This window comes from Panulirus ornatus, chromosome 55 (assembly GCF_036320965.1).
Source record: "Panulirus ornatus isolate Po-2019 chromosome 55, ASM3632096v1, whole genome shotgun sequence".
NCBI lineage: Eukaryota > Metazoa > Arthropoda > Malacostraca > Decapoda > Palinuridae > Panulirus > Panulirus ornatus.
The window spans coordinates 20,188,944-20,211,392 of record NC_092278.1 but is presented as its reverse complement, the minus strand read 5'-3'; the positions used below and the strand labels follow the sequence as shown (position 1 = coordinate 20,211,392).

Here is a 22,449-nt window from a genome sequence, read left to right as displayed (position 1 = left end):
CATTAGGTAGAAGTCAGTAGGAACATTAGGTAGGAGTCTCTAAAAAACACTGCGCTACAATTGCTCTCTGCCAGAGGCCTGTTAAAGGTGAGGCACTATAGGCTAAGCTGCTGCAATGGAGTTCACCAGTTATGGAGACTCTTTTGCTGTGGCCAGCCCCTTAAGGGAGTTCCAGAAGGGAATAGGCAGCAGAGATATAGATAGGTAATGCAGCTTGAAACAACAGCCAAATATTTTTTTGATTATAATAATATCAATGAATTATGTTTTTCCACTGGTAAACATATTGGGATTTCTTCAGAATAACATCAGAGGGTTTTATAAACAAAAAATAATGAAGACAAAATAAAATAAAAAAGTGGTTAGCAGCTGTAGATGCTATACATCCTACCTCTTCGGAACTCATGCCTGTTCGTACATTAACAAAACTGTCATTCCATAAAAAGGATTTGGGCTGTAATGATTGAGTCACAATTATTTGCTTGCATATTGATCAGCTATGAATTTATATAACTTAATTATTATAAAGGTTGTTACAATGCAGTTTTTGTGAACACCCTCTTTGGCAGGTATAGAAGATGCAGTTTTCTTCTCAAATCATCATTCAAAACAAATTATTACATTTGTTAATATAAAGGAAAATTTTTTGTTTATCCATCCTATCACTAATAGAAATGCATCTTAACCTTCAAAAAGGTTAAATATGGTAGATTTTACACATTGAAAATTTTCATGTTTCCCTCATCTTTTTATGTAGGCTAAATGCAATAACAATCTAACTACTATACTTATGAAATTTAATAATGAAAATGTTTTAAGAAAATATGGGTGCAGTTAATAGTTGAGTAAAATTTTGCTGATGACTGGAGACCTGCACATAGGACAGATAGCAAGAGTAGTGCAGCACTTGGCACAGACACAAACATGGCCACATGGTAAAAACACTACCTCACATCCAGTACTTAAGCATACCACACACTCTGCTTCCACAAATTGTCTCTCCAGTGGTGGAGCAGATGGCCCTCTGTCATCATCTACGCAAACTGGAGCAGATGGTGACACATCTCCACCAGCCATTTCTGGAGCAGATGGAGGAAGAGGCAGGTCTTCTTCTGATGGAGCAGATGGCTTTTGATCTCCTAACTTTGACATGGCTAGATGGTTCTGTAGAGCACGCTGTAAGCTGCGATAAGTTGCAGGTCCAATACCCATTACTGATGCCTCCTCCTCACTTAGATCCATCAAGCGAGAAAAGGTCACTGAATTGTGTGCAAACACTGGTGTTAAATCAAGAGCATTAGCGGCTTTCAGTACTGCTTGTACTTGAGGTTCAAGCTGCTCTTCAGCTTCAGCTAATCCAGCTGGTTTCATAGACAGCAGACGCTGATACTGAATCAACCAAAATTCTTCTTCTGATACATCTGATGATCGCATTTCCTGGAGCTGAGCTAACCATAAAGACAACTGAGCCTCACGTTCATTTTTCTCCATAAGAAGAGACTTAAGCAAACCAGCCAAGGTGACTCGTTGCTCCAGCATCGTAGTTGAACCATATTTAATACCATGCTTCCTTTTTCGCACCTCCAATGAAGAAAGACGAGCCAATTCATATTCAATCTGTCCAATCTGTAATAAGAAAAATAATACAGTATATCTTATCACTTTATTAAATCTTATCGTTTAAGGAAAAATATAACAGTAGAGCATCATATGAAATCAAAATATATGAAACTGACTTCATTCATCTCACAAGAATTTAAACCAGCTTAAATTTTTGTATTACTACAGTACTCTTGTCAGAATCATATGTGCCAGCTGAAGATTTATTTTTAATTCACTTTAACATTCTCCTTCATTCAGTATTTTCAAATATATTATTACTTTGATTCATTACAGTATCATATACCTTTATCTCAATTAATCAAAAGAGCGGATGATTAGTAAATGCAAATATGTTACACCATTTGTAAACAACCGAAGGGTTTGATTAGTTGGTCAGTTAAGTTTCCTGCTTACACTGCCTTCTGCTTTATTAAAAGGTGAACAGCATTCAAAAAGCTCGGTACAGAAACAAAGAATTCTGTTTTTGTGTAAGAGAGAAGAGCTTGAGGTGAACAATGCACTTGATGAATAGGAGAGTATCTTGACAAATGTTTGAAAGAAGGTAAGGCTTGTGTTAACCTGGCAGCCTGAGATAGGCTGTGGATGACAGACAAGAGATAGTTAAGGAACTGGAAATAATTCTTGAGTGGCTACTTTCAGAAAGGAATTTTGCAACACTAGACTTATAGGAGGATGAAAATGATAATCAGAATTGTACAAAAAAAAAATATTGTATGCCTGGCATATATGATGCTGCGAGTCATGTTAAGGAGAAAAATGAAATAGGATTAATGGTCTGGGTATAAAAAATCAAAAGTATTCGACAGGTCATGGAATTACTGAGGAATGACTATTCATAGGGAGCACAAGGACATAAACAGAGCCCAGAAAAGCCAGAAAAAGAAACAATGGGGTACCATAATAGTAGTAGCTCCATAGACTTATTTTTCAGTTTGATAATATATCTACCAATAGTGTAAACAGAGAACTTATGCAAAGAGTTAATGTACTTGAAAAATGGAAAATGAGCTCCACACAACATGCAATAATACAATGAGGTCACAAGAGGGAAAGGTAAACTGCTTTGAAGTAAAGTAAGATAAAGTGTTGTGTAACCTTGTTGTTTGTTCACAACATGGATAAGCCCATAGTGAGGCATGACATCAATGAGGACACCTTAATCATATTTGCCTACACAAATGATACAACAAAAAATATACAAAATGGTAATCCAAAGGTGGAACATTTGTGTTAGGCAAAAGAGACTGAAGATCAATAAGTCTATAGTGATAGTATTGAATATAATGAAAATGAAGTAAAATAATAATGGGCAGAATTATAAATTTCTAGTATCTGGGAGACAAAATCAGTGAAGAAAAGGAAATGGATTTTGGAGTTAATGAGAACTGATGGATTTTCAAAGAAACTTGGAATATTGTATCTGTTGCTAAGAAAGGTAAAAATCCTTATATACACAACCACTTTTCACTGAGTAATAACATACAACATAGACATTTAGACATGCATATATGAATTTATAAGTACTTTAAAGGTAATGTAGATAAGGATATTGAAACAGGGGGAGATCATATGCATGGACAGAATGAGAAATGAAGAAATATGAAATGATCTTGAGTTACATGAATTCTTTGATCTTGGGTTGAATCAATTCTTTTCTTTAAAAGAAAGAAGTCAGATAAAAGTGGAACAGTCTTAGGAAGACAGATGAGTGGTACCCAACAGAATCTGGCAATTGGCAATGTAAAAAACCTGGGGAAAGAACCCGCAGCAGGTAGAAGAATAGCACAGTGGATGCTATCACTGCCAAAGTAAGCATAATGAAGGACTCAGAAGAGAGAACTGTACTAGGACAGGTCCAGAGAACCTTTATGAGGACCTGCAGCTGACAAGGCTTTTAGCTCACCTAGTGTATGGTGAGGAGAATGTCATCACACACCTTTTTATATGTTAAGAAAGCAGCATATAATCAGAATTTTGTGAAGATGAACAATGCAGAGAATTTCTAGGTTTCTGTAATTGCAGAGATGTGAAAATGCAAAATGGATAGCAATACAAAACACTACAGCAAAGAATGAACTTGTTCTTAATGTGATACATAAGTAAATATTGTGAAAAGAATTATTTGGATAAGAAGGGAAATTTGGTTATGTCCAGAAATTCTGAACATATTATAAAGTACAGCCATTACATGATGAAATATATGAGCAGAATGGAATTATGTGTAACAAGGAAAGCGATTTAGAAAATATAAGAATAAAATCAGTGAACTGAGCTGATGACAAAGATAAGTAAGGAAAAGACTAATGCCAAAGATTAATCATAAACTGTATGTGGGCAGATGGAAGTATCAATTTTCTTATATTTCATTCCCTAAAATTCTGTCTTCTTATATACTGTACACAGAATCAACAAACACCAGTAGCTTTCACTCCTTACCTGTCTGAGGATAGTATTTCGCTTAAGATCACATTTGAGCAACAGGAGCTTGAAAGCAGCAGCCTGGCACTCTTCATCCTTCATCAAAGTTGAAGTCCATTCCTCTTGATCAGCCAAGCGTGCAGTTAGTACTCCTTGGAGATGAGAGTTGACCAGGTCAGCCTCCTCTAACAAGGCACTTATCCGGGCCCCTTGCTCCTCTTGCACCACCAGTCGTCTCTGTTCTGCAGCTGCCTCCTCTACCAATACAGCCTTCATGGCTGCTATTACTTCTGCCTTGCGCAGTTCAGCTGCTGCCTCTACTATGCCTGACAGCAGTGACTGCATTTCTCGTTCCTGATCTTCAAGTAAGCAAAGAAACTCATCACTTCTCCGAGCAGCAGCAGCAGTTACAAGCTCTTGCACAGCAGCTGCAGTTTCTTGCTCCATAGAAGTCAAATCTTTCAAAAGACATTGTCGTTCTTTCTCCCTAGCTGTGACCAAACCTTCTACCTCTTGGTCCAAGTTAGCTTGCTGGGTAGAAAGATCATGAAGTAGAGATTCTTTGTTACTTGATGATGCTAAGTATTTTTCTAACTGTTCTGCTTGTTCTGCACGCATGTTTTCTTCTATGTTGTACTGTTCCTGCATCATTGCAAGTTTCTTTCTTTCATAGTCCATGGCTTCCACAGGAGTCTGAAAAATTTCTTCTAAAAGATGTTGCTTATTGTTACTCATATCCTGTAACATATGGGCAAGTTGCTCTTGTTCTTTAGCTTGAAATTCTTCCTCTGCAGCCATCTGTGCTTTAACTTTTTCTTCCTTTCTGTTCAGGTAACCAAGTAGTGCTTCATCATCATGGGATGGTTCCATATTTCTAGATGTATGTGGTAAGACACTTTCTTCAGGATCATCTATTGTTTCATCAAGTCCGTGGTATGTTAGACCATGTTCCTCACAAAGATGACGCATGACTGCTTCGACGCCTTCTTCCACTACTGCAGTGGGAGGAGACTTTAATTTGTCTGTGTCAATTTCTAATGTGCAAAGACTTTTTTGTAGATTACAAAAGTCCTTTGGCAGTACAGAGATGTTGTTTCCTCTAAGGGATAACACTCGCAGCTTGGGCAAGGCACAAATGCTTACAGGCACTTTAGAAAATCTATTTGAAGACAAATAGAGCTCTTGTAATTTTGATAGTTCACTCACTGCTGAAGGTAAGTTTTTCAGTTTATTATTATTTAGCTTCAATACTTTCAAGTTCTTAAGTTTACTAATAGACTCTGGGAGGTGAGCTAATTTATTGTTTGTTAGATCTAGGATATTTAATCCTTCCAGTTCATGAAGTTTACCTCCCTTTTCAAATGTAGTCAGATTATTATTCTGCAACAGGAGGATTGTTTTCTGCAACAATCTACACATAACAAAAGTGTCTGGTGGAAGTTCAACCATGGCACAATCGGTGAGGTCATAAATAGGCTCAGGATTCTGCTGAGCCATAACCACCTTCAGGCCCAGCTTGGCCTGCCGTTCTTTGTCACTCATGGTGGCAGATTTTTCTTTCTTAAACAAGCATCCAAATGGCATCCTGTCATCTCTTTCTCCCCTACTCTAAGAGTATCTACAATAACCGTCATTACCTCTGTTATTTAGGACAAAATCATGTTTCAGTCCTATAACCTTATCACAATGTGGACAAAGTCAGCATTTTTCCTAATAAACCCTGTGGGAGAAACAGGTTTATCAAAAACACAAAAAATTTCCAATATACAATGGAATATATATCGACAATAAGGAATGTGAAGTAAGAAGTGGAATACAACATATACCATGGGTATGGTATAACAGCATCACCTGTTAAACAAAATTTGGCTTGTGAGTTAGAATTAAAGCTCTAACATACTGCTCAGGTCATCAGTTTAAAAATCTTTAACAGGCTCCACAAGCCTCAGGTATTAAAGACAGCTGAGAGTTTCATGCTAAAAAGCAGTGTTCAGTATTCAATGTGGTGCATTACATTCATCCTCATGCATTTGTCTTGATGAATTGTACTGGAACTTAAATTGTGTATAGCATGTATTGTACAGGACTGTTTACCATGTACTATAATCTGTGAACACCCCCTCCCCCTCATAAAATTGTGTTTGTCTTGAGTTGTATCCAACTTAAGAATGCATGAATCATTGTATGACCTTTCCTACCAACTCAAAATTAGAAATTGATACAAATTTACAATACATATTCTTTATTATACACAGGATTACTATCAGTTTAGGGGAGAAGAATTATTTGTGAGTAATAAACTTCTTTTAAGATGCTATTCTTGAATACCTCTACTGTAATATGTAGGAATTGATTCACTCTCTCATGTACATTAAGAATATATCACAACAAAATTTGCTTTATCCCTTAAACCTGGGATTTCATGTGTCTAAATTTAAAAACTACTAAATTATTCCTCCAGACACAATCCTCTAAGATGACATATGAAAAATCTCCAAAGATTTCGACCAGATAAACATTATAAATGTTCAATTATTATAATTATATTATAGGTAATCTTTAAGTGCTTCTTGTACTAAATTATAAGAAAGCCATTAATTGGAGCTTTAAACACTCATGTTACTAACACATCAAGCCTCTTCCACCATCGCTCATGCATATTCAAATAATTTGAAGCATTTTACACATGGATACTTTGTTACCATGTGAGTGAAAAATGAGTGTTCAGTATATCACACTGTAAAGATAGTTAAGTATGTTACATTCCTATAATACATCTCAAAAAGACTGGAAAGATTACTGAAGAACTTTATGATGAATGTGATGTAGAATTTAGATGGTCCTGATAAACAATTATGTAAGGTAATAACTTTACAGTAAACCTATTGATGGTGTCACACTCTAATGAAACAACTACGCCCATACCTTTAAAGTAAACCTACTGTCACACTATTGTTATTCATTATCTCATCTCAAACGGTAAGGAAGCGAGTAAATCATGGGTACTTGAGTAGCAATATTCATGTGAATTGTAATGTTATGCAGTTCTTTAATAGAAAATCTTCTAGTAGGAATGGGTGCTTTCGTAATCTTCAATAACAAGAGAACCTCCACTGATATGTTTGATATTTTCAGTTCTGCATTTATAGTTGAGTGGTAATGCAACCCTATGTCTCCTTTCTCAGGGATCTTGCAGCATTAAAGCTGTACTTCAAATGGGAGCAGGGTAATGTGGATTACACTGGTGATGGAAAGGTCATGTGCTCCTTTGTGTCTGCCTACAGTGATAACCCCCCCTGTGACTTTTCACTCGCAGTGTAACCACTCAGTGGCAAGGCCCAGGAATAGCACTACATTTATACATTGGCATAAACTGCCATGAAATAAAGCACTTCTGGTCTTGTATGTCACTGGCTCATGGAGTGCACTATTCTTAAGAGCCAGGTCAAAGACATTCAACCACTGAAACTTTTAAGAAAATGTCTTGAATGTAGAAATGCTTAAGAAACCTACATGTTTAAGCTCAGGAATATAACAGAAAATACAAGCAATGCTCTGACTTTTGCACAAAGGAAATGCTGGTTTCTCCAGCCGTTTCTAATACAGTTAGAATAGCAAGATGTGCTGCATTTGCCCTTATCATATACCTCTGTATGACTAAGACATGTACCATATCTATGAAGTCTAAAGGTCATGATATACATATATATCATCCCTGGGGATAGGGGAGAAAGAATACTTCCCACGTATTCCGTGTGTCGTAGAAGGCGACTAAAAGGGGAGGGAGCTGGTAATCCTCCCCTCTTTTTTTTTTTTTTTCCAAAAAAAGGAACCGAGAAGGGGGCCAGGTGAGGATATTCCCTCAAAGGCCCAGTCTTCTGTTCTTAACGCTACCTCGCTAATGCGGGAAGTGGTGAATAGTATGAATCCATAAGCCTGGAGTCCCTATGAACCCAAAATTCTAGTTGTAATGGGTATTTCCATCACCTGCTATCATCTATAAATCAGTTTGTGGTATTTCAATATGACCAGAATTTTGTCTTATTTATAAATTAAATTCTTATTGTCTTTATGGATAGAGTACACTGCTCATTATCATGATTAATGTAAAGCTATTAAGTGATAGTTACATTTAGGTAAAATGTACATAGTGTAGAAAAAATATATATAGTGTAGAAAAATCATGATTATAAAATCTTTTACATCAAAACAAATTTCATATTTGAAGACTTCTTTATATTAAGTTTTGGTAAAAATAAACAAATACTGTTAGCAGTGATGTCACAAGTTACATGTGTTCATCACTTTATCATAAGGATTTCTTCATTGACTGACAGGTACTGCTTTCTTTTTCTCATTAGACTAAAAAAATCTTAAAATTTTTCTGCCTACTTTCAGCTGAGAGTATACTGTTTTCCCAATGGCCTGTTCTACATAGTGGAAGTGTATTGATTTGGTAGATTTGCCAGTAATAGTCTTAAACCATTTCATACAAAAAATAAAAATTTTTCTATGTGGCATAAGTTTGGATGTTTCTATATACAATATTTGTACAACAGTGTTGCGGACTATACAATTAGAAATTGCTTTCAGACTCTGTATCTCTACAGCCCATAAAAGAAATAAAAGTAATGAGCATTAGCATTCTATTTTATAGTTCTATTCTTGTTTTAAATATGTCAGGTTATATTACATTATTAACAACAGAGGACCTAAACTTTTATGAGCTTGGTGAAAAGCTATTCCCACGTTATGTGTGAAATAAAACAGCTTGATTTCAGTATGATTTTTGCCATTGTAAGTCTGCATACAGTTGCCAATATATGTGACTTGTGTTGATAGGTCATTGTTAGTAAATATGTGTACAGCTTATCAGAAGTTAATCAGATTATTAAGAAAATCGTCTGTCATGATTTTTGCCAATGTGTTAATGAATCATTCATTACATATAAGGTAATTTCCCCGAGTGGATACATAAAATGTTCCCCAAAATGCACATTTTAAGAAGTTTCAGGATTTGAAGTGGACAGGTGTCTACAGGATGAGTGAGGCTTTGGAGCAGCCCAATTTAGAAATGTCCCAATAATAGTAGCATATGTAGAACTACTATACGTCACACACGACGTCACAAAGACGTCACGTGACCATCATCTCTCGCTCTGTATAAACACACACAAAACAACCCAAGGATCACAAACCCAGCACCATGCCTCTACAAATTATACCACGATATATATATATATATATATATATATATATATATATATATATATATATATATATATATACACATTATATATATATATTTTTTTTTTTTTTTTCATACTATTCGCCATTTCCCGCGATAGCGAGGTAGCGTTAAGAACAGAGGACTGGGCCTTTGAGGGAATATCCTCACCTGGCCCTCTTCTCTGTTCATTCTTTTGGAAAATTAAAAAAAAAAAAACGAGAGGGGAGGATTTCCAGCCCCCCGCTCCCTTCCCTTTTAGTCGCCTTCTACGACACGCAGGGAATACGTGGGAAGTATTCTTTCTCCCCTATCCCCAGGGATATATATATATATATATATATATATATATATATATATATATATATATATATATATATATATACACATTATATATATATATATATATATATATATATATATATATATATATATATATATATATATATATATATATATATCTCCTGAGGTTTACTTTAAAAAATATTAATGTGCAAGTGGCAGTCTATAGAGGTCAGCCACTAAGGCTATTGTTCGGACCCTTCGATACACACCAATGTAAACATCACTTTTTTCCCCCCTATTTTATCTTTAAGAAATCATTGAACCCACTCGGAATTAACTTTTTTTTTTTGTCTATTTAATGTTCAGTCCAGCACTTAATTCCAGGATTATTATACATTTCATGTCCCCCCCAAATCGTTACTGTTTTTTGGGGTAGTATTGGACTACTATATAGTCTCATTGTACCCACTGACATACCACTGGGGAAGCTCAATACAGTTCTGTGGCCATGACTTTCCTGATAAACTTTTTTAAATTTTTTAGGGAATTTTCTGTCTTACAACACATCCGACACGGTTTCAGTACGCAATTACACGGGAGGAACAACACCACCACCGAGTCACCACATATGGTTTATGTAGGGGGTACATACGCCTGGCACGCACGGCCGCTGCTGTCGCACTGTCCCACAACGCGACTGTGGGTGAACCACGGCTGCTAGCTGCACCAGAGCTCCTCCTAACCTCACAGAAAAAGATATCCGAGAAACGAAGATCACACCGCCATGGCCGTGCAAAGAGAGCCTTGGCCGAAGTGGATGTCAGTGTATGGGTACACCAGTCACGGAATGAGATACGAAAATGTTTTCTTCCCCAGACCTCATTCATGACCAACACGCTCACTAAGGGGCCTAAATAATAACACTGCCCACGTTACCAGCGTCTCCTCCCCGAACCACCGCCACTATTTTTCAGTGTATACTCGCATCCTGATCCCTAATATCCCTACAACGAACCAAAGATTTTTAGTCTTACCTTACCGGAGACCGTGGTGGCGTCGAACCGGGGAGATTCCACACGCCAAAGGCAAACTTTATAAGGTATGTGTTCGGGTGCACATGGCAACGTCCGTCAACTCGCCACAGCCCAAGCGCACCACAGCTCGGCTCGACTCATGATCAATAGCATACGCGGAAAACTTCAACCATGTCATTTTCTCAAAAGCCTAAGTCTTCCAGGGCAATTAAAATACAGAAATTACGCAAGGTAAAATATAATCGTGAACCTCAGTGATGCAGAACTGAAAACGCATGCTCGATAGCTTGGGTTGTGTTGGATGGGTTTTTCGATTTATTGATAGACTCAAGGCCACTCTAACTTTTCATTAGCATTGATCAGGTATACAATATTAACAGAGTTAAGATAAATGAGGATATACATTTGTTTTTACCCTGCCCTGCTTTTAAGGAAAGTAACTTGTTATCAGACTAGCCTTTATCTGATTAGGTCCTTTTTAAGCCAAGCCACTTTCGAAAGTGAAATATATATATATATATATATATATATAAAACCAAGGCAGTGACTTTGTGTGTATTCTGTTGCATCATTTGTACCCAGCCTACCTAATTTTCAACCACTGTTTTATCGGAAACTAAAGTAAATGTCCTCTGAAATATTTATATTTGGAGGGATGTACGGTTGTCAGCAACTCCATGGATATATAGGTATATGGGAAGTAAGAATATATGTACTTCTTTCCAGGGTTCCTGAAGTGCAAGGCTGCCCGACTCGTCGAGTTGAATGGAAATGTGGAGTCCTTTGGTGGCAGTACCACCGATACAGCTTCGCCAGAGTCTCTTCCCTTAACCTCAGGCAGGTAAGAGTCCGGTCACACACACACACACACACACACACACACACACACACACACACACACGTTAGAATAAGAATTGTAGTATTCTGTATGAATCATGTTTTCCTCAACACAGGCAGAGCTACTTGCTATTCATTAATGATGGTCCTAAAAGACGAAGAAATGAACTGAAAATATGTGTAACACGTGTTTTTAACTTTGCACTTTATAGAACTTAGAGAGGGATAATGATTATGTGCTGACCAAGGAAGTTAGATGTGTTAGGATGCATAGAAAATGGGGGAAAATATGTTTCATTCCTTCGGGTACCTGTATATGTTGACTGGAAATGAACTGGATGCTTCCATGGCAAAAAAATGGGTGGAGGAGGAATGAGATGTATTTCCATGTCCTTTAACACATTTGGAAATCAAAGAATGCTACCCATAGAAAATTAAGAGGAGCTAATGGAAAGAGGGGGCATTAAAGAAGGTACAAAGAATATAATGTGGTATCAAAGATACAGGATCTCGAATTTAAGGAAAGAATAGGTTTAAGAATCAAGTTTAACACAATGTCTACTTTTGAAATGATGGTATTATTATTATAATTAGTAGCGGTAGTAGTTTTGTATAGCCCCAGAATCCCTTTTATGGGGCTCCTGTAGCTTCGAGGCTGCGCTACAGTCATAAAGAGGGAAACAATGAAGTCTTTTGGAATGAGAAGTATTTAACAAAAAAGTTCGTAAAAGATACAGTCCATTCGATGGTGACTTTTCACTCGCTGTGGAGCCACAAGCAGCAGGAGTTCGGTAACACCTTAGGACATATTATGATATTACCATTAATGTTATTATATTAACAGGAAGGATTAGTGGGGTTGTTAAACTTCGGATATAATGGTAACGTAAAATTGTTACCTGATGCTTTGTGTGTGCGAAGCCAGTTGAATATACTATCGTTAATGGGGTCCCTTTTCTGAAGATAATTTTTTTTATAACATTTTTCTGTATATTTGTATTCTGATTTCTCTTACGGAAGACAAATAATCTTAATGGCAACCTTTGGCATTCGCTTCCCAGTGTTATAGAACTAAGGAGCAGGAATAGAGTGGGCTCTTAAATTCCTGGGTCCAAACCCGTTAGGAATGTGGTGCAAGTTTTGCCCCAAAGGTCCCAACATATTAAGTCCATTTTCTGTTGAGTGCTACTGTTGCTTCAGGCTCCCGAACATTATGCTCTTTTGGCCTCATTTCTCATTTCTTTTTTATGCTGTAGTGCCACTATGCTTGTCAACACTCAGCATGTTGGGGCAGCGTAGAGTGTAGCCTAAACACACTTTGGTTGGCTGAAAGTGTTGCGTTCGTGTGTGTGTATATATATATATATATATATATATATATATATATATATATATATATATATATATATATATATACACACACACACACACACACACACACGGTGTGCCTGCGCTCACCTTTTTGGGCATTTTCATAGATTCTAAATTCTAAACCAATTTCTCCTTGTATTATTATTATTGGTGACTCTACAATTATATTAAAAGAACATAAGGTTCACTGGGGATAGGAACCTCTCAAGGTTCATTTATAGAAGTACACAAACAGAATTAAAACATTACGGTGAAATTTGTAGATCCCTTGAAAGTCATCTGTGACGCATGTGTCTGATATATCCAATTATTGATTTTGTGTTCTAAAATTGGGTTAAACCTCGTGCATGATATTAACTTGAGGTCTGTTGCTTAAAGTACTGCAAAGAACATTATTTTAGGGCAAGACAATAACTTTGCTTGATTATTCAGTTCTTAAAGAACGTAATTACATATAATTTTGATGTAATCAAGTTTAATTACATAAGGCTTGAAATAGGAAATCGCTAGCAATGTGTTGACTCAGCCACTCAGTTCAGCTGTAACAAAGCCCCATGTTTGATTAGCTTGTTGACCATCTACTGAGCTGCACTCTACTAGATTCTGTACGTATTATGTGATGTAGTTTTTAGATATTGTTAGTTCTCATATCAGTTTTCATTGGAATGGCTCTATTGGTCTGGGTAAACCCATAGCCTGCGTAGACGAAGCGGTGCTGTGATAATGTGGATGAAGGTCACGTAAAGGCTAGGTCTCCCTGATCTCCAAGGCCGCTATGGCCTAGAGGCAGCCCTATTGTTTTTACGTCAGTCCACAGACTGTTGTTTTGCTTTGGCCTGGGATCGTTCTAGCTTGAACAGCGTCCCTGTGTTCATCGTAGCGTGACAGAGGTTAGATTTAGCCTTCCCTTATCGGCAGTGAAGACAGTTAAGACGACCAAACGGCCTTGAGATCTTCGTCCACAGTGGGGTAGGAGGATGCAAGAGTGGTGGCTTCATTATCTATGTAAAAATAAGAAAAAAAAAAAAGGTGACGGTTGGGCCTTGTCTGCTCTAAGGACTCAGAGACTCCTCGTCTCGCTGGCAGTAGAGGAGGAGCAGTGTTCCTGGCCTTGATGGAAATGCAAGAGGACACAAACACAGAATGTAAATATACGTATCATCGGAGTACGTTTATATTTATAACAAACCTGTACATAAACTATTAGCACTAGTAAGAATCTATGTGGAACAGGCGAAAGTACTGGATGGTACGGTCGACTTTTCCCATACCGTACATATGTACTACTTTACGGAACATATAGACAAACCATCTAGAGTTCATGCAGACACAAGGGATATAAGACACACACAGAGTGACAGTTTTCTGTTGACAGTTCTCGATATCGGAGTCAGCCCTTGAGGTCTGGAATCAGGTTGAGTGCAGGGAACGCGATAATGACATGTTCTAGTGGGTATTTCCATCAGCTAAAGAGCTGTTTTGTGTAACTTGTCACGTATACCTGTAACGTATACGCACTTTGCCATTAACCAGATCACAGTGCCTGGTAGTGTTGATGCTTTCATTCATTCTTAATGCAGTAGTTCTCGGGTCTTTCAATACCAGGGTTGGCTGGTTCAGTTGAGGTTTGGGTCTGTCGACGGCAAGAGTCAATAATGCCGTCGCCTTCGAGTTGTACACACCAAATCGGAAATATTATCGCTTCCTTGAGGTGTTCAAGTTGATTTGAGGATTATGTGCGCTCTCACAGCAGTTAAGGCCCGTCTAAGTAACTTTGCGTGTGTGCTTACTTTTTACGTCTTGTGTGTGTGTGCGTGTAGTATGTGATATGTAGCATTCTTGCGGAACTTTTAAATCCCCAGAGACTGCTTCTGTGAAGACGCTGCGGGCTATGGCTCTGGTTAGATGATGCAAATAATATCTCGTTCTCTTAGGAAGTATAAATCGAGATGTCGTAAGGATACATCATGTAAATATCGATCCAAATATTTGTATACGTGACTCCAAAGCGAGTTTATGGTTTCCATTGCGTCGATGTATGGCTGTCGGCAGTGGTTGTAACTTCCTCATATATTTATGCATTAACATATATCTCTCTAGAAGACGATTTTTTTTTTTTTTTTTATGTACAACAACCCACTAAGTTTACAGCCTCAGACAGACCGACCTGTGCCAGTCATGGCACTCGGAGGACAAACACTCAACGTGTGCCAGTAATGGCACCCCCCGAGTACGCACACCTCGACCTGTGCCAATAATGAGACGTCGAGTAAGGACTCTCAGTGACCAGAGCCTTTACGAGGCCTGGTCCTGGTGAATCATTACACACACACACACACCCACACACACACACACACACGGTGTACTAATATACTTACAACTGTAAGCTACATCTTTTAGGATGAATAAATATTGGGACAATTATCGTACTGGATTATAATGAATATGTTTCCATCAAGATTATAGTTTCTAGTAATCATTATGAGTCGACAGAAGAAATAAGGTTTTAAAAACATTGAACTTGTGAATACATGACAATTTTTTTCCTATTCGTTCAGTTCCATTCGCTTAGCGAGAGGACGTTGACAAATAAGCCTAAAAAAAAATTTAAAAGATTTTATTACACTATATCAAGTATTTTTTTTTTTTTTTTTTTTTTTTTAGATACGCATTCTCCCATACTTTATACAGCCGTGCCGTCGTCCGCTCTTAACAATAACTGCTTTTTTGTCAGTGAAATGGAAGCCTCTTCAGTTCCCTGCTACGTCAAAGTGTATCTGTAATAATTCACAGAATGATATCCAGATTTCCCTTCATCATCTCAGAAGCCGAGTAAAAGAAAAAAAAAATAAGATCAACACATGTTGTATGATTAAAAGGAAAAAAATAAGGTCTCAACATATGTTGTATGATTACAAGGGAAAAAAATAAGATCTCAACATATGTTGTATGATTAAAAGGAAAAAAAATAAGATCTCAACATATGTTGTATGATTTATGCCAGTGTGTGTATAACTACGAGGGAAGTGTATTGTATCAACCTCCCAGTGTTGGATATCAACACCACACAAGCAAGATCTTGTTAGGGTCTGGCTGCGATGAGCCCTTCTTAAATGTCTTCGTTAGCGATATGAGTCATAGGGGGTGATTACACAAGGCAGCGGTTGTGCTCTGTTCATTTGTCTGACGACTGAACACCGTAGTTTCCGTTGCTGAATGTGTGATATTCATTTCCAGAGGGAAAGGGACCTACGTTTTTAAGTTGTGAATCGATGAATGCCCGGCCGTCAATATTTGTCTTCCCTTATCAACAGATGAGGCATTAGAGGATATTATTTCCTGGGCATTAGATGTGAAGGTATCACACATACATACATCCACTAAATGTTACACATGACACGAATGTATTTGATTTATGAAGATTAAACAGGATTTTCCGACGAAGACGAGTCTAGCGTCTTCAGTAAAGCGTGTGTAATGGACGATGTGGCAACTCGGTCTTATTTCTCGTGCGTAAGCAGCGACCCTGAGAATATTAACTTTATTTGTATGTTTTTTCTTTTGACGTCGGACATAGCACCGTATGTGGGTGGATGACGTGTCATGAGCAGTCAATAGCCATCAGTCAGTCAGCCATGAGTCAGTCAGGCAGTCTTATAATCACAGGAATGGTCACAGAAGGAGGCGTTCGGCGAGCAAGAGCCGACCTTCGCCTTCTAAACAACATTCTAGGGCAGAAATATCGCGTAACTGAGCTGTCTTAAGCCTTTCTTGTAGATTTCCACCCTTGTTAGTAGTAGGTTATATAATCCATTATTCGCTCAAGTAAAGTTCAAGGGTATTCATAATATGCATTGATTGAAATATGAATAATTCTTGATAGAGTTTTCTCTGTAATGGAAAAAATAAACTTCATTAAAAACAAATTTGGTTTCGATTAATATATATATATATATCTATATATATATATATGCACATAATTACACTATCTGGAAGGAGGAAGGTTAAATATATATGACCAAGTCACAACAGGTGCCTCAGTAGGAGACATTTGGCGGCAGAGCCCCAAGTTTTATACCCGCCAAGGACAAACCAGATATGATAACGGGGTACAATAAGCCACTCCATCCGCACGTATACAAACAGCTGGGGTGGGAATGGTGGATAGAAGGGGGTTTTGGTCGGGGTTTTATGCGGTGTCATAAAGATATTTCAATTCAGTTTCAATACATTATTCCTTGGTAGTCCTTGATAAAGGCACGGGATCCTAGTGCTTTATTCCTTGGTAGTCCTTGATAAAGGCACGGGATCCTAGTGCTTTATTCCTTGGTAGTCCTTGATAGAGGGAAGGGGGTCCTAGTGCTGCCCTTAGACATTCCTTGATTGAGGAACGGGATCCTAGTGTTATCACTAGGTACCCCTGCACAATACTACCAGAAGCATTTAGGAAGTGTCTCGGGTATATATATATATATATATATATATATATATATATATATATATATATATATATATATATATATATATAAGTTTTATGATTTCTTTAGCGTCAAATGCCGCCACGGTATATTTTTTTTCCTTAACTCGTTGTTTAGTGTGTTATTTGGTTAATCTATTTTAAGCTTATTATAGTCTATGTATGTGGATCATGTGATAAATTAGCAATCAATTAAGATATTCATAGTTTATCTCCAACGGCTCAACCACATCTTGTGGTCAAATGTCGTTAGTAGTTGCATTTTTCTGTTTAAATTTTTTTTTTTCCTTTGGTCATTATTTGCCTGCAATGAACCTTAGCACAGAAATCCGTAAAGAATTTGATTCTACATTATCCTGAACCATTTCAGTCCTTGCGATTTGCTGCAGTATATCCCTTTACCCTGCCGTAATTCGTGTGTTCTTGATCGGGAGCCTTTTTTAATGGTAAATGTTGAACATGAATGATGATGACTCAGGACGAGTGGAAATACTGAATGGACTTGTATATACAGTGATTGTTCTTGTGGGAAAGAAAACACAGACGTTTCACATAGCCAGTTTATGGGCCTTTCCCTGAGGTTCGTACCCGGGGTAAACTGACTTGGGAAATATGTTGCATCAGAAGATTAAGACATACGAATAATAATAATGATAATAATAATAGCTCACTGCAAGCACCCCTCTTAGTTATAAATATATACTATGTAGTGCGTAATCTAAAACTAGGTATGTGTGAATAAGGTGATTCAACAGTATTCTTAAGTAAGCGAAAATTTATTTAATCAGCATGTATTGTAAGGTTATGGTGTATGCATACAGATCTGAATCACCGAGCAGGAATTGTTCCTTATTGAACCACAAACCCTCGTTAAATATAAGAGGAGACTATAGAGTAATGTAGCCTATTTAGAAGATAATATTGTTCATGTGCGACAAATGCTTGATCCTTGAAAAAAAATTTAGATTATCCATTCCAACCATTTTTCATATTTTGGTGGGTCATTTGCTATGGACCTTGATATTCATATTTTGAATGATCCTTGATTTAGTTTTTCATGCCAAGAGCGTTGAACTTAAGAATTTAGGAATAATACGGAGGGACATGCTTGTGCAAATGCTTGACTGGCCTGAACATGTATTGTCTTTTGAAAGCTGGCAAAGGCTTCCAGTTTACCCTTGAAGTCTAAAGAGATACACGTGTGGAATGCCAAAGGATTGGATATCTGATACTTTCCGAGAAGGTCCTTGTGTCGCCCACTTTTTGACCTGGGGACTGGGCTTAAGGATTCGTTTCCACGTGTAAGTGGATCGGCTCACCTGGGAGTAACCTAGATAGAATGGCTTGTGCTCTTCATAGCTGCTTGCGAGCTTTGCCTTTGCCCAGAACGCTGATATAAACCCAACCTCTGTTGTGCCACCCAGAATGGGTCAGGGACCAGACATGCTGGCTGCCAGCCATGCTTCTTCCACTACGTCAGGGAAGATACACTGCCGGCAGCCGTGTGAACGATTCTTTACCACTTTTCTTTCATCCTAACTCCACTATGTGTGCGTCTTGGCCCTCAACTTATCTAACACTTCGCACTCCACCCTTAATGTTTCTAAATTCATAAGTTAAAGCTTATTGTGCTTGTGAAATAAACACACGCAGCTACTGGATTAACTTACACGAGAGGTCCCCATCTTACATTTCCTTCATCTGTATGAAAAATTCATGTAACCGCCAGGTACTTTTCCTATCGTTATGATATTTTCTCATTACGTTAATTAAATGAACATTTAAGAAGCTGTTTAATTGTACGTTTGAATATCAGGGGAAGCGTAGGTTCATTAGCTGCCTGTAAGCTTTAATCTCGACATTAAGTTTGGATATCGATATCAGTCGCTCTCGTTGCAACAAAGTCCATGGGATTGTTTCATGAGCGCTAAACCCAGAACAAATTAACACTGAAATGTAATTTGGTTCCATACACTCGGCACATCTCTTCCACTCATAAACTTATTAAAACCTTCAGCTCACGAAATGTGGTGCTATATCAAGCTGGCTGTGGAAAAATGGTCTAATTTAGGTATGCGTGTCCAGGACATCGATTGTAGTCGCCTAAAAATGTACTTTTTTTTTTCCTGATTTCAGTACTCAAGCCTCCATAACACTTCCTTTTTGTGAGCCTGTAACAGACTTGAGTAGCTGCAATTGTTTAATTTCTTCCCTTTTCAGTTCAACTTTTCGAATATGGACACATCCTTGAACTTAAATATCATTGATATTCCATGTTAGGTTGTTCAAAGCATTATCTTCATACAGTATTAAAACAAAAAACAAAAAAGTTTTAAGAACATGGGAAAACTTATGGTATAAACACTTTAGGCCTGCCAGGGTGGCGGCCCTGGTCTTCTCGATGGTGCTTGAGGCGTCTTACAAGTGTAATGATGGCTGGAAACCCCAGGCTATGCCACCCCTGATTCTGTTGTTAATGCTTCTGTTTTTTTTTTACATTGCTACCCTGAGAGTAGGTATACTAGGCTGTTGCTCATACTTTTGTTGTTGCTGCTGCTGCTGGCGTTTTGCTGATTTGATCATGTAACGCGGGAGATCCAGGTTGCAGCCATCGTTTTTGAGTATCATTATAATGAGAAAGAGCCAGTAACACGTCTCAGCTCAGCTTAAACATATGCCACAGCTTCTGTGATGGTCCATAACTCGAAAAATGTGGGTATGTGGCTGCGAAAGTTGGACTGGCCCATGGGTGGTGGTGGATACAGGAAACGTTGAAACTTGGGGTTTGCCCCAGCAGCGTATGACGGAGCTTAGGGTCTTACTGGGAAGTATTAGATGACGGACTGAGGGCGTATGTGTCGGGCAATTTCTTGCAGTAAAACAGGGAGAGGCATTGACAAAGTTGGGAGCTGGCAAACCAGTCAAGTCTCATCCAAATCCGCTACAGGAAGCCGGTGTGGCGTACTGATTGACACCTGGGCTGTATCGTCTAATTTTGTATCTACCATGTGAAATGGGGGCTGAGCTGAATCTCATACTTGAGCATGGAGATGGACTAATTCACTTCATGATGAACGAGGAGCATAGCAATTGATATAACATTCAATGAACTTGAACTTTACAGTCATAGGGGTGGGGCTGGGTAAGGACGTGAAATTTTAAAGACTTCTACGTGGCATAAACGGTGATCCCCTTCTTGCACTGTATAGCATAGGCTGTTACAGATCTGACCCACTCTCTAAGACTATTGAATTTACCTCCCTCATCACTGTATCCTTTTTCATTTGCATTAATCTGAGGTTCACTTCCTTTCACACATTCCCACTCCTTCAGCAAGAGTGTCACCCCTTCATTTGCTCTTGTTCTCACGTTAATCCCAGAATTTACAGTTGTACATTTCTTAATCATTCCCCTGCTTCTCCCCTGTTCATAGTTTCAACCAGAACATCCAAAATCTCCCTAAACATACTACTTATCTCTCCCTTCTCATCTTGGTTACATCCATGCACATTCAGACACCACTGCATGAGCCTTTGAGGAGGACAGACATTACTCGCTTGGTTCCTTCTTTTGTTCCATCATTTAGAAATTGAAATACAAAGAGGTTTTTCTGACCTCCCACTTTTAGTTGCCCTCTGGGGCATGCATGGAATAGGAGGGTGGTATGTGTATATATATAAATATTTTTTTTTTTTTTTTTTTTTTTTTTTTTTTTGCCGCTGTCTCCCGCGTTTGCGAGGTAGCGCAAGGAAACAGACGAAAGAAATGGCCCAACCCACCCCCATACACATGCCTTGATTCAATCCACTGACAGCACGTCAACCCCGGTATACCACATCGCTCCAATTCACTCTATTCTTTGCCCTCCTTTCACCCTCCTGCATGTTCAGGCCCCGATCACACAAAATCTTTTTCACTCCATCTTTCCACCTCCAATTTGGTCTCCCTCTTCTCCTCGTTCCCTCCACCTCCGACACATATATCCTCTTGGTCAATCTTTCCTCACTCATTCTCTCCATGTGACCAAACCATTTCAAAACACCCTCTTCTGCTCTCTCAACCACGCTCTTTTTATTTCCACACATCTCTCTTACCCTTACGTTACTTACTCGATCAAACCACCTCACACCACACATTGTCCTCAAACATCTCATTTCCAGCACATCCATCCTCCTGCGCACAACTCTATCCATAGTCCACGCCTCGCAACCATACAACATTGTTGGAACCACTATTCCTTCAAACATACCCATTTTTGCTCTCCGAGATAATGTTCTCGACTTCCACACATTCTTCAAGGCTCCCAGAATTTTCGCCCCCTCCCCCACCCTATGATCCACTTCCGCTTCCATGGTTCCATCCGCTGCCAGATCCACTCCCAGATGTCTAAAACACTTCACTTCCTCCAGTTTTTCTCCATTCAAACTCACCTCCCAATTGACTTGACCCTCAACCCTACTGTACCTAATAACCTTGCTCTTATTCACATTTACTCTTAACTTTCTTCTTTCACACACCTTACCAAACTCAGTCACCAGCTTCTGCAGTTTCTCACATGAATCAGCCACCAGCGCTGTATCATCGGCGAACAACAACTGACTCACTTCCCAAGCTCTCTCATCCCCAACAGACTTCATACTTGCCCCTCTTACCAAAACTCTTGCATTCACCTCCCTAACAACCCCATCCATAAACAAATTAAACAACCATGGAGACATCACACACCCCTGCCGCAAACCTACAGTCACTGAGAACCAATCACTTTCCTCTCTTCCTACACGTACACATGCCTTACATCCTCGATAAAAACTTTTCACTGCTTCTAACAACTTGCCTCCCACACCATATATTCTTAATACCTTCCACAGAGCATCTCTATCAACTCTATCATATGCCTTCTCCAGATCCATAAATGCTACATACAAATCCATTTGCTTTTCTAAGTATTTCTCACATACATTCTTCAAAGCAAACACCTGATCCACACATCCTCTACCACTTCTGAAACCACAGAATATATATATATATTCATCTATAAAGATATTTTTTTTTTCTTTATTTTGCTTGCGTGTCTTTTCCATCTTAGCAAGGTAGCATTGGAAACTGAACTTTTAAGGAAAAATCCTTACTTTACTCCTCATTTTTTTCTCCCCACTATTAGAGGGATAATATGGGGG

The 22,449-nt window shown here is 38.4% G+C and overlaps 3 protein-coding genes across 6 annotated transcripts in view; 1 reads left to right on the top strand and 2 right to left on the bottom strand.

The window, feature by feature from the left end:
• The window catches only part of LOC139765507 (uncharacterized), a 39,017-nt gene extending 28,328 nt beyond the window's left edge, over positions 1–10,689 (bottom strand). Inside the window, exon 1 of the mRNA XM_071692991.1 lies at positions 10,593–10,689. The gene's annotated coding sequence lies outside the window, so the exon portion shown is untranslated. The remainder of the gene's footprint in view (positions 1–10,592) is intronic.
• Positions 1–22,449, top strand: part of LOC139765506 (uncharacterized) — a 188,683-nt gene that overhangs the window by 26,663 nt on the left and 139,571 nt on the right. The window contains exon 2 of the mRNA XM_071692990.1: positions 11,314–11,428. The gene's annotated coding sequence lies outside the window, so the exon portion shown is untranslated. The remainder of the gene's footprint in view (positions 1–11,313; positions 11,429–22,449) is intronic.
• Positions 230–10,713, bottom strand: LOC139765504 (E3 ubiquitin-protein ligase LRSAM1-like). Of its 4 annotated transcripts, none has more exons than XM_071692982.1 (3): positions 10,588–10,713; positions 4,060–5,761; positions 230–1,626 (listed from the first exon to the last, which is right to left on the bottom strand). In XM_071692982.1, the coding sequence occupies exons 2-3, from the start codon at positions 5,623–5,625 to the stop codon at positions 835–837; spliced, it is 2,358 nt and encodes a 785-aa protein (XP_071549083.1). In that variant the 5' UTR covers positions 5,626–5,761; positions 10,588–10,713; the 3' UTR covers positions 230–834. The 4 variants fall into 4 exon arrangements, with proteins under 4 accessions (XP_071549083.1, XP_071549084.1, XP_071549082.1 ...); XM_071692983.1 differs by lacking the exon at positions 10,588–10,713 and adding an exon at positions 10,297–10,444; XM_071692981.1 differs by lacking the exon at positions 10,588–10,713 and adding an exon at positions 10,206–10,358.

Bases quoted from the DNA above. Each gene is read 5' to 3' on its own strand.
- LOC139765504 (XM_071692982.1), bottom strand. From the start codon at position 5,625: ATGCCATTTGGATGCTTGTTTAAGAAAGAAAAATCTGCCACCATGAGT. The intron at 1,627-4,059 runs GTAAGGAGTGAA...TTCTTATTACAG, and splicing joins GAAATACTATCCTCAGACAG to ATTGGACAGATTGAATATGA.